This window comes from Ylistrum balloti, unplaced genomic scaffold, assembly GCF_031769215.1.
Source record: "Ylistrum balloti isolate Yb309-2 unplaced genomic scaffold, AGI_CSIRO_Ybal_v1 Utg371338, whole genome shotgun sequence".
NCBI lineage: Eukaryota > Metazoa > Mollusca > Bivalvia > Pectinida > Pectinidae > Ylistrum > Ylistrum balloti.
Genome location: NW_026782711.1, coordinates 116,589 through 134,827, shown reverse-complemented (window position 1 = coordinate 134,827; position 18,239 = coordinate 116,589). Strand labels below are relative to the sequence as shown.

Here is an 18,239-nt window from a genome sequence, read left to right as displayed (position 1 = left end):
CCTCTTCTTCTTCTTCTTCTTTTTCTTCTTCTTCCTTCTCTTTCGTTTCTTCTTCTTCTTTTTCTTCTTCCTTCTCTTTCGTTTCCTTCTTCCTTCTTCTTCTTCCTCTTCTTCTTCCTCTTCTTTGTCTTCTTCTTCTTCTTCTTCTTCTTCTTCTTCTTCTTCTTCTTCTTCTTCTTCTTCTTCGTCTTCTTCTTCCTCTTCTTCTTCCTCTTCTTTGTCTTCTTCTTCTTCTTCTTCCTTCTTCTTCTTCCTCTTCTTTGTCTTCTTCTTCTTCCTTCTCTTTCGTTTCCTTCTTCTTCTTCCTCTTCTCTGTCTTCTTCTTCTTCCTTCTCTTTCGTTTCCTTCTTCTTCTTCCTCTTCTCTGTCTTCTTCTTCTTCTTCTCTTCTTCTTCTTCTTTCTTCTTCTTCTTCTCTTCTTCTTCTTCTTCTCTCTTTCTTCTTCTCTTCTTCTTCTTCTTCTTTCCTTCTTCTTCTTCTTCTCTTTTCTTCTTCTTCTTCTTCTTCTCTCTTTCGTTTCCTTCTTCTTCTTCTTCTTCTTCTTCTTCTTTTCTTCTTCTTCTTCTTTGTTTCTTCTTCTTCTTTTCTTTCTTCTTCTTTCTTCTTCTTCTCTCTTCTTCCTCTTCTTCTTCTCTCTTCTTCCTCTTCTTTCGTCTTCTTCTTTCTTCTTCTTCTTCTTCTTCTTCTTCTTCTTCTTCTTCTTCTTCTTCTTCTTCTTCTTCTTCTTCTTCTTCTTCTTCTTCTTCTTCTTCTTCTTCTTCTTCTTCTTCTTCTCTTCTTCTCTTCTTCTTCTTCTTCTTCTTCTTCTTCTTCTTCTTCTTCTTCTTCTTCTTCTTCTTCTTCTTCTTCCTCATCCTCCTCTTCTTCTTCTTCCTCTTCTTCTTCTTCTTCTTCCTTCTCTTTCGTTTCTTCTTCTTCTTCCTCTTCTCTGTCTTCTTCTTCTTCTTCTCTCTCTTCTTCTTCTTCTTCTTCCTTCTTCTTCTTCTTTGTCTTCTTCTTCTTCTTCTTCTTCTTCTTCTTCTTCTTCTTCTTCTTCTTCTTCTTCTTCTTTCTTCTTCTTCTTCTTCTTCTTCTTCTTCTTCTTCTTCTTCTTCCTCTTCTTCTTCTTCTTCGTCTTCTTCTTCTTCTTTTTCTTCTTCTTCTTCTTCTTTTCTTTCTTCTTCTTCTTCTTCTTCTTCTTCTTCTTCTTCTTCTTCTTCTTCTTCTTCTTCTTTCTTTGTCTTCTTCTTCTTCTTCTTCTTCTTCTTCTTCTTCTTCTTCTTCTTCTTCTTCTTCTTCCTCTTCTTTGTCTTCTTCTTCTTCCTTCTCTTTCGTTTCCTTCTTCTTCTTCTTCTTCCTCTTCTTTGTCTTCTTCTTCTTCTTCTTCTTCTTCTTCTTCTTCTTCTTCTTCTTCTTCTTCTTCTTCTTCTTCTTCTTCTTCTTCTGTTTTGCAATCAATTGTTTAAGAATACTAAGACAAATGCTTTGTACTGTTGTTGTAGACGATTTTACCTTAACGCACTTATTCCAAGATGTATGAATTTTAAAACATTTGGAAATCTTAATCTTACCGATATTACCGAAAGTGATTGGTAAGGTTACTTCTTGTAAACAAGTTATATAATTCTACCAAAAATATTGTCCTTCTGTTATTGAATTAGAAAGCAGAGTTATAAGCGGGTTACAATAATGTTCAACATAATTCTTCAAACTCACAAAGATATTCCCGGGTAGGGAGCTGGTTCCACTAACATCTTATATTTATTGTTACATCGGGATTTACTGCATTTTTAGTATCGGCAGTCTATTTTCTTTTTTACGGCGAAGACGGAAGTATAAGGGTGTAAAATGCCTCTTACTGTCTATAGTAATGGTCTTCATCTTTGAATTTATACATATGTAGTTTGAAATTTTAACACCTATTTCTTTTTAAAGAGTATGCTTTTGACATGTGTCTTGTACGTGGCGCACATTGTCTGTTCACGTCTGTGCTCTTTCTTATTTCTTTCTATTCTCTTGGTTAAATCATTATATATATATATACCTGTCCTATACGCTCGTTACTTCTACAATGAATTTCAAGTACGTCGTTATGGCCACACAGGAAATAAAGTCTACCAGTAGAATGATCTTGTATCTAAAGTATATGGTAAATCATTTACCATACTCATCCTAAAAAATAGTGTTTATTGACCGATATTGAAAGCATATTAATGTGTCCGGATAAAACAAGATACTGTTGCATAACACATCTAGGATTCGACATCACCAAAATTGTTAAGGGTAAAGTGATAAAATCAATCCCTGTCTGTGGTTTTAGAAACGTATGGAATAACATTTAAGAAGAAAAAATGATTTGGTTTTTTCGTGTTGGCAACATAGAATATAAATCGCCTTGCTTACTCGAAATTTCGTTTTACAAATACAATTTTAGACTTCATCATTTTGTTCAATTCACCAGCTATCAGAACAGACTCTGCCTAAAATGACCTTGGCTATTCAAGACGCAGTAAATCCAGCAAATAAACAGAGTTTGTTCAAACATCTGAAACAATAAAGTCATTCAGTGTTCAGTCAGATGTAACCAGGGGTTAGTGAAAATAGTAATTAATTAAACAAAATTAGGAAAACCCTTTATCTTTTTGCAGATTGTAAATGTATTTGGACAGGTCAGATCGATATTGTTCGAGTGTCAATTTATCTTTATCTGGGCACTCTGACAAAGCTTAAAGTAACCTGAATACCTGATTAAGAAGATATGTCAAACGACAATGGTAATATTTCAAATATCTTTTTAGATTACTACTGCTAAAGAAAACAGGGTTAGACTATCACACTTAAAAATAAAAAAAAACAGTGGTTACGCTTAAATTGGAATATTTACATGAACTATGAAACGGGTATCACTATAATATCTATCATCCCCAAAATATATTTTTCAAAAGAACAGAAGTGAACGTTTATCACGTGCAATAACACTTTCGTTCGTAATGTATTGTTTGACGTAGGAAAGCACGTAAATCATATGCGATCCAAGGTAGTGAAGCCATTATTCACTGATTTGTTGAATGTCTTGTTTAAATAATAATATGTATAATGAATGCTACATTTAGCATGGCTATATATCACTCTGTGCTTCTGTCACCAGCATGGTATGATGCATGACGTCATGAGATATTTGTTTTCAGTACAAGGCGAAAAGCTTGATTCCTTGTGCGTCATTTCAAAGAATAGCAAATTGTGTCAAAAGTTCAGTTTCTACAGCTACGACTGAAGTATTTCCCGAAGAAAACCAAAATGATGTATCAAAATCAGTTGATATCCAAAAAATTATAAAGATATCTTGAGTCGCAATTTAAAATTGACATGTTTACGCCATGAGGGGGATGAATATTTAACTAATTGATGGCAATGACTACATCAGTCATTACTCGTGAAAATTATACGCTATTTCTATTAAAGATAAAGATGGGAAAAGACAGATTTTGAGCTGTTGATTAATTCCGACGAAATGCATCTTTAGCAGCATTGATTTTAAAGCAGCTATCATATCAATAGAGATATCGTGCTTTAAAAATCCATTATTTTTGTATATTTATATACATACAAGAGAAATTTAACGAGTGGACTAGTATACGCCGTCGCTAATACAAACAGTAAATATAAAACAGTAGAAAATAAACCATACTGAAACAACAAAAGATGAAGTATACCAATGTTGAGCACAAAAAAAAAGATGATAACAACAATAATTTATTCTTATGTTTTGTATGCATTGCCATAACACAATATTATATAATGATAGTTCTAGCCATATCAAGACTGAGTTATATTGCTTTGTAGCAATATACGTTACATAGCAAAAAGCTAACAAGGCAATAATAGTCAGACAAGTGCATTTATTTGACCGTGATTTTGTTATTTTATCTTGTTGACTTTGTTACGAGAGCTCAAATCTGACAATCTGTCGATCATGTTATCTTTCACTAGTTCCTTACATTTGCAGCCCCACTATGTCAGTAATATGGTTATAGCGGTGCTGTATTAGATTTCTTCCTATGTCATACGAGATTCTATCGATACAACGGGCCACGAGAGACAACCGTTTCTATGCTATGCACATTCAAGAAGACCTATTATCATAAAATGAGTCTATAAACAACCATAGCTTAGACAAATAAAGGCATCAAGCTGTATATGTAAAGCAGGGGAGCTGAAGCGTTTTAACCCGTAGCGGATGATCGTAACAGCAAATAACATTTATATTGACCGTGTCCCGTCACGCTTATCATCTTCTATGGGTGCGCAGAGCCAAAAGGCATACAAGAAACACACAGAAAGGGAGTTCTATCTGGTTTATGGGCTAATGTGTTCCTTATACACGTATAGAGACTTCTATTGAAGTTGGATGAACAGGCTTTCGCTAGGGTATGGGATCGAAGTCGATGTCTCTCAGATTCCTAGTCGCCATTAGGACTGCACTGATATTTACAAATTGGAACGCGTGTACGTCGTTAGGAGTTAATGGGCATTTGCAATTTATGAATATGGACAAATGTTTGTTAAGCCTTAAATTCCACTTCCTCATACAGTTCTCAACCTATTTCTCAATCCTCTTTATGGTCGTATGAAAGTTTAATACATTTGTTTCTTCTGCAAGATGTCCTACTACTTTAAACTAAATTGATGTGGAAATATACATTGATTTAGTGTTTACATCTTCCTTCATATGAGCAATGGAATCATTGAAAACAAAACAAAAATCTCTTAGATGTCTATGAATTTCTCTGGTAATCTACAATATTTTATCGTTTTGCAAATATATTTTACCCGCATAGGATAATTAATGGAAATACTTCCTGGTTGCCTCCTAAGCTTTTAAGCGAGTGAGTAGAACAAAGAGCTATTTCTGAGTAACCTTATTTCATCCCACACATATTTAAATCAGCGCTATGCATTGAGAAAGTTGAACTATTTCGTGGAATGGCTAGTAAATCATTTGCAATTTTGTTTTGCCGCTTTTTTCTGAACAGTCATATATGTTGATAGTAAATAAGCTGTCGGTATTTTCAAATAGCACGTCATACTTTAAAATTGATGTCCACGTGATTCCTCGCTCTTGTTTTCTGATAGGTTCATAGCTAAGTGAAAAATCAATGCAATTATTAAAGCATGTAGTAATTGTTTGTAATTGTCCTGAATAGCACGCGAAAAGCTTACCACATGCTGTCCAAAACGACTGAGTAAAGTTCCCTGCACATGAACACGAAAGTAACTCTTGATCAGTCCGTGGTCTCAGTTTCTTCAGAAACATCCGACAAACCAAATGTAAAATCCGAAGCACTTTCCAATACTCTAATTTGCTTAAATATCTCATACGAAATATTGAAGCCGACGGGGCTTTTAAAATTTCTCTACCATATAGTCTGTCACTGTGTGAAAACGATATTTTTCTCTCTTTGCACTCGGAAGCCATAGGGTGTCACGTTGGTTCTGTTTCTTTTACGTTTCTGTTTTTTTCTGTTATAACGATGCCATGGTGTGACTATGTGTTGTGTGTAAACTTCTGAAATAACTGAAGTGTTTCGTGTCTTTGCGTTCTATCAACAAAGCTTCGATGCAATTTGTGTCTGTAGAGTGACAGTGGTGCCATGGTGTGACTATGTGTTGTATGTAAACCTCTGAAATAACTGAAGTGTTTCGTGTCTTTACGTTCTATCAACAAAGCTACGATGCAATTTGTGTCTGTAAAGTGACAGTGATGCCATGGTGTGACTATGTGTTGTGTGTAAACCTCTGAAATAACTGAAGTGTTTCGTGTCTTTACGTTCTATCAACAAAGCTACGATGCAATTTGTGTCTGTAAAGTGACAGTGTGGTACCATTTTCTGTCATCCAGATCTAGTACCAATGCAATCTTGTTGTGTTAAAAGTTTTTGTCGAACTTTCTCATCTTGAATGGCATTTTAGCAATGTGTTATATCTCTGTTTATAACTCATACACTATGACAGGTTTTATGGTGTTTGACTCTTGTGAGTCTTTTAAAGCACACTATCAGTGCCAGAGGAATAATCCTTTTGTAAATTCCTATGATACTGGCACTTAACCAGTTATGCTTTCCTTCTGTCTCACAGGCTATACATGTAGGACAATACCAAATCTATATAACACTACGCATAATTATCATTTGTGAACGATAATGCTGCCATTGCTTTACATTAATAATGTTGAAATATCATTTAGATTCACCTTTACATTTTAAAGTTATATTTTTTTATTCAATCAAGAGAAGCTTACCAACCAACATTGACAAAATTACAGCAATCATCAAACCAGTATTTGATGAAATTTTATTTACTTGATTGCCTGTAGCCGTTCAGAGGTAAAAAAAAAACCAAAATGGCAGAGAACCATATCACCTGGGAAAATCCACATGATTCATTATCTGTTCCGTTTCCGTATTTTGAAGAAACGCATGTTTTCTTCTAAAAGACAAGTACTTCCAATTTGGCAATTTCATAACAAATATTTATTTTCATGCCGAAATAAAACGGTCCCCATCAAAAGACCTATCAAATACTTCAAACTTATTCAACAATGTACTACAAAAACAGTCGTTTTATTAGCTACAGTACCTACATATGTATTTACCCGTGGATTTAGATATTCTGTTCAACTGTTTCATAAGCTCGTGTGTTTCTTAAAAAATATTACCAATATATCAAATAAAGTCATTTCTGTGTAATGTATAAGTGCCCCATGCCACGTTTTAAATCATTTGAATGGTGGCACGGTACAGAATATACGCATGTACTGAAAGTTAGTTTGAAATCCTCGAATATTTCTAAATTATGAAATGCATTGGATTAAGAGGGGTCAGTGCACTTTCTGATATAGATTTTCCATTTCTTTAAATAAAATCTGATTCGGCTCAGCTGCCTCCTATGTTTCACAATTCATGCCTTTACAATGTAGCATCACCGACGAGTCCTAGAAGGGCAAAACAGTTATATGATACAGTGTAGTTCATTATTTGACTCTAAGCCATCCAAATCATTCGAAATTTGTATTAAAGGGTGTTTTTGAATTATGTCGTTTGTACAATCTGCTTTATGTATTATAACATTTTTTCATGGTATCTTATAAAACAATTGCAAATTGTTTTGCTAATATGGGGTTAAATGATAGAACGAATTATTATTTACTTCTTTTGTATAACGCATTTGTACATTGGTATACCACGGTCACAGCATGAATCAGTGTCTACTCAGGGTAATTGTCATACATTATACGTCTACAGAGACCACTGTCTCATCTTCTGGAAGGATCAGATATTTTCAGTTGATGGGGCTAGCTTGGGTGTAAATGAGAGAACTATCCACTGGGGAAATTTTCTTTTGAATCACAAGGTCGAGCATGATCTACACGTAAAAAAAGTTAAATGATATTGACTTCTAATGGAATACAGCTCAGAGTATGTTTGAACATTAGATATTTAAGAAAACAAAGTCACGCATATCTTACATGACACTGGCGATCTAAGAAAACAACGACGGATTAGAATCAAACCAAACAAACAACATAAATATAAAGAATATGACATTTGGCTTGTACAAATCGGATGATAAGAAAGGCGATACGTTGGAGAAACTCCAAGAAAGTAGACACAGTCGTAACGAATTTTACTATGTTTAACGTGAAGGAAATGATTCGAACGGCGTCATTGTGACATTCGCTGTGGACATCAACTAGATTATGTATAACATTGATTTTTCGATATTACATTGTGATAAAAAACAATGCGAGTACAGGCAGTTAAAACAAGACTTGAAAAGTCATTCCTACGTTCAGGCGTGACCATATCGAAATTTGAACTTGCCCATCCTATAAGCAATGTCACGGCTAGGTCGTGCCATAACCATCAAACACACTTAAATGATATTGTAAATGTAGTTTGACACCCTTGCGATTTCCTTTTATAAAAGGAGTTATTTTGATATACTTATATATCCTCCCTGTGATTAAAGAAGATCTCTAAAGCAATCTGAGTTTGTCATGTCTTCCAATGCTGGTTACAAACTTATCGATTGGAGCACGTCTACAAAATCTCGCGAGATTTAGCATACAAAACAAGAAAATAAAACAGGATTTAATGTTAAGCCTTCGTTTCACACCTACAAATACGAAGTGTAGTGATTTTTGTTGGAGATTCTGGTCCAACTTTTATAATTTAATGGTTATCAAGGCGGAGATTAAAACTTTAATCGATTTTTTAATTTGCAGATATCATACCATTTGTTGTAGCTTAGATTTTACTTGGTACGAGACAACAATCTATCGAGGGAGTAGAACAGACTGGCAGATTAAAAGACGTGACCGCGGAAGTCGTGATTGGGGGTGACATGGATGATGGCGTTACATCACATTCAACTGTAGTTATATGTCGGTATAACCAGTTTATTACGCGAGGGAACCACAATTCTAAGAAGTACACATCCTTATCGTCACCGAAACGGATGAATCATAGAATCATGATAGATTCCATGTGGTACTCCCCAGGGTACTCAAATGTATGCTGTCTTATAATTTTCAAACCATTTAATATATTATTCGGCTATATAATATTCGGTTTATTTTAATTTCTCTTTCTATGTTTCTTTTAAATTCAGGTCGATTAATAGCTATCTTTGCAATATGTTTTTACTGGTAATGAAGGTATTGTCATCGTGTTTGATGTTTACTAGCATTCTATGTTAAAAAAATTTACTGAAAACTGATGGCAGCTAATAGAATGAACTTTTCCTATGATAACATTTAGTTGGTTATAGAACGCCATTGATAAAGACTGAGCTCCCATCACTTAATCCTTTGATAAACGGTCAAAACAACGTTTATATTCATCGCTGATACCTTTTGAAGTGATAGAGTGCATGTGTAAACCAAACACCTATAGACTTTATAGTTCGAATTGTTGTCTACAGTAACCTTACTGTCGATATGGCTTTGCTTTCAAATGAGTCTGAAGTTACCATAAGGGATACAATATTTAAATACTAGACCAGTGTCACTGTTATATATACTTATGATCAGCGGTGCTTGTTTCGATGGTTTAAATTTATTTGCTTTATCACAATTAAATCCAAAGTGATGTATATTTCCCTAGTCTTTACATGTACGTTCTCCTTATGTAATTTTGTTTTCGAAATATATGTCTTTGATGCTTTAATTTCGTCACTGAACGTAGGGTCGCCGTCCCTGGGTGGTAAAGGAGTCTTTACCTTTCTTCATCACTAGCCCTCCACCTTAGGTAGAGGGTTGTAGGCCTACATGGGACAGTCACCAGGTACTGGCGCCGGATTGTGGGCCTACATGGGACAGTCACCAGGTACTGGCGCCGGGTTGTGGGCCTACATGGGGTAGTCACCAGGTACTGGCGCCGGGTTGTAGTCCTACATGGGACAGTCACCAGGTACTGGCGCCGGGTTGTAGTCCTTCATGGGGCAGTCACAAGGTACTGACGCCAGTCGCTGGTCTATCTCCGGCTTTCATTCACCACCCAAGCCTTGCATGTTCTTAAATGAACCTGGCTGTTATATGATGTAATGCAACAATAAACCAAACGAAATAACCCGTTCTTGAAAATGACAAACAAAAATGTAAATAACAATCTTTACAAGAAATATACTCATTATAAAGGCATCAAGTAAACAAAGTTCTTATCCAAAGTCACATTCGATGAAGTCTCGGAACCAACCTCCTTATCTCGATCTGTGATCTAATGATTCTAATTTATCATCCGCGTGGGTCTTTTTGTTATCTCATTTTATTTATGTTGTGCTCTCTTTACATAGAACCGATGTCAGTATATCTGTACTGCTAGGTTTTCATCAGTGGGCAGTATGATACAAATGAACGACGCATCGGCGAATCAATCTATCCAGTATTTAAGTCGGCTAACCTGTGAAATTAGACGGAATGTAAATAATTTGACGTAAAGGTATTGTTGTGTATGGGACGAGTTGACATGTTCTACATTTTGGCTCATATCCGAAGATGATCTGTCATTTTTGGGATCCATATATTTGAGCCCTGGTCTCATGCTTTTACTGTTGGACTCGCTAAAATTTCGCTTAAAATCTAGCTAGTAAACGGACGCAATTTACGCTGTTTGATACACAGACTTCAGTGTTAATTACGAGTTGATTAAAAGAGGTTCTTCAGCACATATTTTTTTCTGATAGGATTTTGAATTGGATGAATTTCGCTGTAAAATATTATGAGAATTTAAAATATTTCACCTATTAAGTATTATATGAATTGTAATTTTGAACACAAAAAATCAATCAGCTTAACAAATTCGATATCAACATTGATAAATGAATACCTCTCAGGAGATATGTCTGTTTTGGAACTTCATAATTGACTTGCCAATCAAAGGCTGTCAAATATTTTTCCATGGCTCATCCTTGTCTATTTCAAAAGCTTATTTTCCAGTTTGTTGGGTTTTTCCCCTGTAACCTGATCGTCCAGTACACCTGTCGTTCATGACACACATGATTACTCTACGTATTCATGTGTTCCTCCTGTGAATTATCTCAATTTTGGCTCCGAGGATCCGTTACCTAATACTCCATGTTCCATGTAAGAACAACTTTAAAGCACAACAGCTCATTTTGAACTGTTGGCAGAATGTTGTCGGTCAAAGTAAAAGGTGGCCCAATCGGATCGTCAAATGCTTTTATTTGGTTCCGAGGTCATAAAACTGTTTGATCACGATAGAGTAACATGTCTGTAGTCTGCAGTCTTCCAAAACATAAAGCAGGGCATTTGGCGACTGATTACAGGATGGTCAGTTGGTTCTCTTTGCCATGCTATTTTATTACTGCGGTCTTGCCCTGCTGTTTGTTCTATTCACTAGATAACATTGTGCGTTATTGCGAAAGGATGACATTGAAAACTGAAGAGCCCTTGTCTCCAATGGGGACCCGACAGGTAAAACTTAATGTCTTCCGTTTACTATCGGTGTAAGTTAGAAATGATCGCCCCTGGACTTGTGCAGCTCTGATGTGAGTGTCCTTCCTTAGAGTTTGAAGCAGAAGGAAAAAGTCATGTCTTTTCCAGAGGATGCAGTATTATTATAGTCACCTGTACTTCTCCCCTCGTTTCGTTCGTGAAAAAAGGCTTTCTGATAAAGATAGTTTACCATCGCTATTTCCTAAAGACAAAGTGAAACGTGGCAGCTTCAATCACGATACAAAAGGGTCTGCTGACATTTCGGCTCGGGACTTGCAATATGTGGTTATCACGATGGATATGACTGTCTAAGGTGTTGGCATTGGCTCATTGAACACTACTTCCACATGGCATAATACAGACTTGCTTTAAATATTTCTGCATCCCCATGGTAAACCATCAAAACAGAACGAGGTGTGCTATCTGTACATGATGGAATATGATGACAGAACAGTGAAAACTTAGTTAATATAATTAAAGGAAAACCCTAAAACTTCTAATACATGACCAATTTTCTATGATACGTGCTTTTCGTAAAACAACTTGCATGATGAAAACAACTTTAATATACTCTGATATCAAACTTATTACATTTTTAGCAGTGAAATATAGGCATATCTCAAACTCTTTTTGATATTTTTCCCTAGTGAAAAATATCACTTTGAGGATTGACCAATCAGGAAGCCCGATACTGTAGGGGGTTTGTTCACTGGGAACACAACTTTCAACTCAACCGTAAATTTCCATTTTCATGGCAGTCAGCAGACAATGCAAGCCAGTTACTCTAGCTATGTTATCAGTGGTCAAACCCATCCCCGTTCTGAGAATCTTGAGTGTGGACCAAGGCATTTCAAAAGAATCCGTGTCATTGATAGTGACAGCGACTAGGATGGCGCCATACTTTTTCATTCGCGGAAGAATTTATCAAACATTGTTTTTATTTTTTCAGTTAACGTTTAAACCATTTTATTATGTATAAGTGACATCAATAAATTACAAAATCCATGTCCAAACACAAATAAACATTCATTATGATTTATTTAAGAGTCTGTATATTTTTACCGATTTTTCATAAAATGGACTATTTTTTGCCGCGCACAACATCGTTGTATAATGAGTGAGCAGTGTTTGAAAAAAGCATGGTCAACTTACCCATTTTATAATTATCATAAGTTTGCCATTGTTTTGGTTTATTTTTGCGATGAAAATGTAATAAACAGAATATTTAATAGTGTCTTCAGTAATAACAAATATATTTCACTCGTGTGGCTAACATTTTGGTATCTTTCACGAGTGCGAAGCACTGTTAAATATCCTATATTTCTCGTATGACATTTAGGGAGATATACATGAACTACAATCAAATTATCTTAGTTATGACCCTCCCATACGTAACATACAAATAGAAAAACATTAAACGATTCATTTCAGGAAGATAACCAGCTTTGATCCACGAACCTGTTAAACATAAGACGTAATCATCACACTCAGAAATATATATCAACTAAGTAATTACTATTTTGTATTTTAAAGTCGTCTCCTACGTTGCTAGTCTATATGAAACGATCGATTAAGTACAGTCTGGTACCTTATCGGCAAGTAAAGAACGATATTAGATGCTGAGAGTTTTCGTGTTAGAAAGAAGTGATAGGTATCTGTAAGCCAAAAAGGGATTAATTAGTGTATGATCGAATTCTATTTCCAGTAAAAAAACAGTTACAGCGAACATGTGATCGATCTTCACACCTGGCGACTGTGGGAGGATGAAAGAGAATAGCGTAAACAGTATAACAGTCAGGTAGTATGAACCCAATAGAAGTACATATGTGTCAATTATATACTCCGGTAGGTACTGTATGGAGCCGATTTGAAACGGTCTGTATATAAAATGAAAACAATTCTACAATAGTAACTGTATGGAATCGATTTAAAACTGTCTGTATATATAATGGACACGATTCTACAATAGTTACTGTATGGAACCTATTTGAAACGGTCTGTATATATAATGGACGCGATTCTACAATAGCTACTGTATGGAACCTATTTGAAACGGTCTGTATATATAATGGACGCGATTCTACATTAGTTACTGTGTGGAACCTATTTGAAACGGTCTGTATATATAATGGACGCGATTCTACAATAGTTACTGTATGGAACCTATTTGAAACGGTCTGTATATATAATGGACGCAATTCTACAATAGTTACTGTGTGGAACCTATTTGAAACGGTCTGTATATATAATGGACGCGATTCTACAATAGTTACTGTATGGAACCTATTTGAAACGGTCTGTATATATAATGAACGCAATTCTACAATAGTTACTGTGTGGAACCAATTTGAAACGGTCTGTAAATATAATGGACGCAATTCTACAATAGTTACTGTATGGAACCTATTTGAAACGGTCTGTATATATAATGAACGCGATTCTACAATAGTTACTGTTTGGAACTGATTTGAAAGGATATTTCATATCAAGTGATACATAAATTCATTAAATATTTGCGTGTTATAACAAAACGGCTTGTAAAATACTCTGCCCAACACAACAGAATTACTAATACGCAGACTCATGTCGTTAAGCAGACAGTTGATAAACAGACGATAAAGAGAATAGTGGCATTCCACTACGATATGGATTAACCTTAAAGCGAACAAGATCAGATATGTATACAACTGCACGTGTTTTGAATTATGTTCTAAAGCCGACACGTGCATTTTAGAATGAGTGGTCAAATCTCACATGAATTCAAAACAATATTTTACGTAAACACAAGGGAAAATACACGTGTGACAAAATCACTCGTTTGGTGGCCTCAAACAGATGCTCTAAACAGTGTATGTCAAACTCATTAGAGGATATTGTCGAATTATGAAAAATACATACAATGTGAATTGTTTTTTTTTTTTTTTTTTTGTTACAAGTCTAATCTTGCTTCTGTGAAGGTCTCCCTGTAGAGTGTTCCTAATAACATCCATTTGATGAAGTACATGTAAATCTACACTGTAACAGTAATACTACCGGAAATATCGGTTGCTAGACCTCATATTGAACATTGGTTTGAATTTGGGGCTTTCACGCATTGCTGAAAGTTCATTTTTGTCTCAAACTAAATTGTATTTCAAAGTGTTTATATCATCTTTATTATGTGTGTTTTAAAGAATTGGAGATCGTATTGTAAAACGAATATTGGTGGGGAAGTCTGTATGAAAACAGACCAAGTAAATTACCAAAAAAAAAGAGAGACAATTACTCGATGCCTTGCGCATTAAAACAAACCAAAACAGACAAAACCATTACCACACGAACTTTGAAAAACTGTCGCTATCCCAACTGGTATCTAACGTTACACATTCAAACGAAAAGCAGTCTTTTTGAACGATTTCATAATTTCATTTGAAACTAGAAAATAGCTTTTCTCATCCCACTGGATCTTTATGAAATATAGTTTTGAAATATAAATCATCCCATAATTGCAATTACAACAGAAATACCAGGGTCTCACTCTGTTCAGTCAATCCGAAAATGTATGTACAGGCCTTTTCGGTAGAAAAAAGTCTCGGGTGTAAAAGTGCGTAAAACATGGTTGTTCCCCGGCCAACCAATCGTACCATGAATTGCCCATTCTTCACTTTAATGTTCACCTTGAGGGCTGCACCTTCATAATATCGAAGTTTGATATGAAACATGGGGATAAATTGACATTAAAACAGCTTAAATCAAGACATATCCCGAGAAATCTAGTCACGAATTCGTCAAAATATCCCAGATAAACATACCAACACACGCACCAGCAAATATTCAATAGCTGAGTACAACTATAACACTGAGAATAAACCGACAACGTCAAAATAATTGCCAACGTGTGCTATGCTTCTATTATTGTACACCTCACGCTTCAGAATACTATTTTTCTTAAGGGCATAACACACGGTACTTTGGTTTAATTAAAACAAAAGACGTGTTCCAGTCATCTGGTTATAGGAACTAGGATGCACTACAGCAAATGTCAGATTCGTGCTGCTGGCTATGTTTTTGTGAATTAGGAGTGTTCTGTCCCCAGACGTTTGAATTGTTACGAACATGACTTCCACTTTCCAACCTTGCCTGATACACTCCCTAACACCGTCAATTTACCTCGTTAAATTATGATGCTAATAGTGTTGTGCTCAGTTAAATGCCATGCAGTTAAGAGGTAATAGCCATTGCAATGGACCTCGAGGGATAGTCCCATGGAATCCACACCTAACGAAACGTGCTAATGAAGTCATGTAATTGACGTCAGAGATTTATATGATAAACTATCTGGGATATAAAATGAAAAAAATAAACACAATCAATTTATGTTTTAATTTTGTTTATGTCTATGTTTTTCATATGTTGAAATTCAAACTTAGTCGGACTTGGAGTATCAGAAATCCTGTAATTTGTCATTTAAATATGCATTTCACAAATACACTAAATTTGTACAGGTGAAACGTGTGGAACTCCAATGAATTTCGGTTTTGAGTATCTGAAATGGTATTTTCAAGGGAAAGAGAACAAAAACTAGTTGTATTTCCATTTTCCATTTTTAATTGCATTGTAAATTTTAGATAATGTATCAGATGTCATCAGAATTTACATATATAGAATGTTATATCCAAAGTCTGAATGTCGTGAATGATGATTTAATGGGGGTATATTTGAGTTATAACGGGGTATCTGAGGTATACACTATCCATTGTAAATACAGTTTGGGATATATAAGGTGTACACTATGCAATGTAAATACAGTGTGGGGTATATGAGGTATACATTATCCAATACAAATACAGTGTGGGGGTATATGGGGTATACACTATCCAATGTAAATACAGTGTAATGAAGTAACGTGATGTAATTTGTTATTGCAGACGTTTTTGTTTTAGCTTTAACGTGTCATTTGGATGCAATTATAGTCGCTATGGTAACAAGTGATCTATTCATCAAACATATTGCCTTTATATGAACTATAATTACCTTCAAAAAATTTATATTAACATTACCAACTACCTTAACTTAAATTAAACATCCGGCTATATGGAGGAAAAAAATGTTCTTACATGTATACGATGGAGTTAATTGATATTAGAAAGAGCCTAAACATTGGATAGCGTGAAAGTGTATTATGGCGCCATAATACAATTGTTTCACTTGCAATCATTGTTTCAATTGTTTCGTCATCACGATTGTCGTATTACTATTGTTGTAATGGGACAGTGGCGGGAAATTGTAAGTAGGTTCTTCTGTAATTTAAGAAAAGCTCGGTACATCCACGAAGAATAATACCAAGAAATTTAGTCATGACTTGTTTTAATTGAAATTAACATAATAGATGATTAGATCGTGTCTTTTTCGACAGATTGATAATTAATTGTTGTTTATGAAATAAGTAAACAAATCTATGCAGCATTATATGGATTTTGCGATTTTTATTCATATCAAACTAAGTATATAAAATTCCATCTGTACACTTCCTTTTGATTTCCCATCACCAACCCATCATTAATATTATCATGATGAAACAGATGAAATAAAAATTGAAAGTGATGTTGTTGTATTGTGGAGCCACAATACACGCTATTTCAAATATGAATAGGATTGAACAAGGTTTACATTGCAGGTAACGTCGATGAAGCAGAAGTCGCTTATTTTTCCGGATCACCTTGGTCTAATTTTCCTTGTACTCTTTCATGAGTCTCCTTGAAAATCTTTCATCTGCTCATACTTTGCCATAGCTTTATGAATCTGAGTTTGGATTATGATCATGTTGCAATGTTGGTATTCTTTACTACGTACTTTTAGTGTCAACACCAAGAACTAACTGCTTCAGTTAATTCGATATTACACGTATACCCTGTTGTACATAGCAACATGATAAGCAATTTTTCTTGAATACATGTAATACAAAATGAATGACGTAAAAAGATGAATATTATCAATGAAATCGTAACTCAAAATCGGCGAAAAAAGGACGAAATATTAACGACTAAGATAATTACCAGAAGAGACAAAAACACAAGAATGATAAGACAATGTATTCCCAAAGGGTAAACATCTTCTACTTAATTGACGACACCCATCAAGTAAACCTTTATCAGTCTGAGCATTGGTACATTATGTTATACAAAACGTAGTAAAGTTTTGCTAAATGTCGTAAAGTTAGATGGAACTGCACGTTATTTGCCAGTTTGGTATTGGAAATCATCTGATTTTCAGTATTTAAGGTGAAGATGTTTATGAAGTGCTATCTCATAAATACTGATAAAACACTAAAAGGCCTTTAATACAATATTTGACCGTAATTGTATTTCCCTAGCTTTTGTAAAATAAAATCTGTAATTAAAGTGAATTTATATTGATTACAATCGTGGCCCTTGTGTTTGATCATGCTATGGATTTCCGTTACTAAAGTTCGTGGCATTTTCAAACTGACATGAGGAAACATTAATAATATCTCTCAAAACCAAGCCATTTTGTTCTTTGATATCAAAACCTATTTCATGGCCAAATGCAATAATGAAATATCCAGCAAGGGACCTCTATGATTCATTCGTATAGTAATATCATTTGTCATTATTTCCCTAGCACTGTTGATGCTGCTGGAATATTCACCAATATCAAAACGCATGGGTTGGAACAGAACACTGTATTGGGTGTAGTATTACGTATCAGGCTACCTTATAATCTGAACAATATAATAACAAACATCTAGTCAGTCCACCATAATATAACGTTGCGTCACCATACAAGTACTTGATTTATAAAATCGATACTAGATGACAAGAACGCAAAAAGTTCATAGCTGTGTATTTGGTATACCAATATGCCATTGTTTCAGGTTGAGGGAACAACGGTGGAAACGAATACTATCACAAATAAATATGGGTTCCTTTACAAAGAAGGTCGATCAGGGAAGGATATTGAGGTCATCAGCACAGCTCTGACGCTAAGGTAATTTTGACCACTTTTATATCTAGGGTCGATGTTGAAGCGTTCAGGAACAACCAGTTTCTCCATGTGCACTATTATACTTGCCGACATAAAAAAGTCAGACCATAAAAGAAATACAATTGCGATTCTAAGTAGAAAATCTACAGAAAGCATTTCCTGCCTGAGATATGACGACGCGAAGGACTGTCTAATATATATCCATAATGTTGACTTTTGAAAGGGAAATGAAATTGACATTGAAATGGAAGTGTAATGATTT

General features: G+C 35.0%; 1 protein-coding gene across 1 annotated transcript in view; it reads left to right on the top strand.

Annotated features, from left to right (window-relative positions):
• Positions 1 to 18,239, top strand: part of LOC132562079 (uncharacterized) — a 79,580-nt gene that overhangs the window by 45,508 nt on the left and 15,833 nt on the right. The window contains exon 3 of the mRNA XM_060226809.1: positions 17,868 to 17,980. Within this exon, the coding sequence (XP_060082792.1) occupies positions 17,868 to 17,980 (113 nt within the window). The remainder of the gene's footprint in view (positions 1 to 17,867; positions 17,981 to 18,239) is intronic.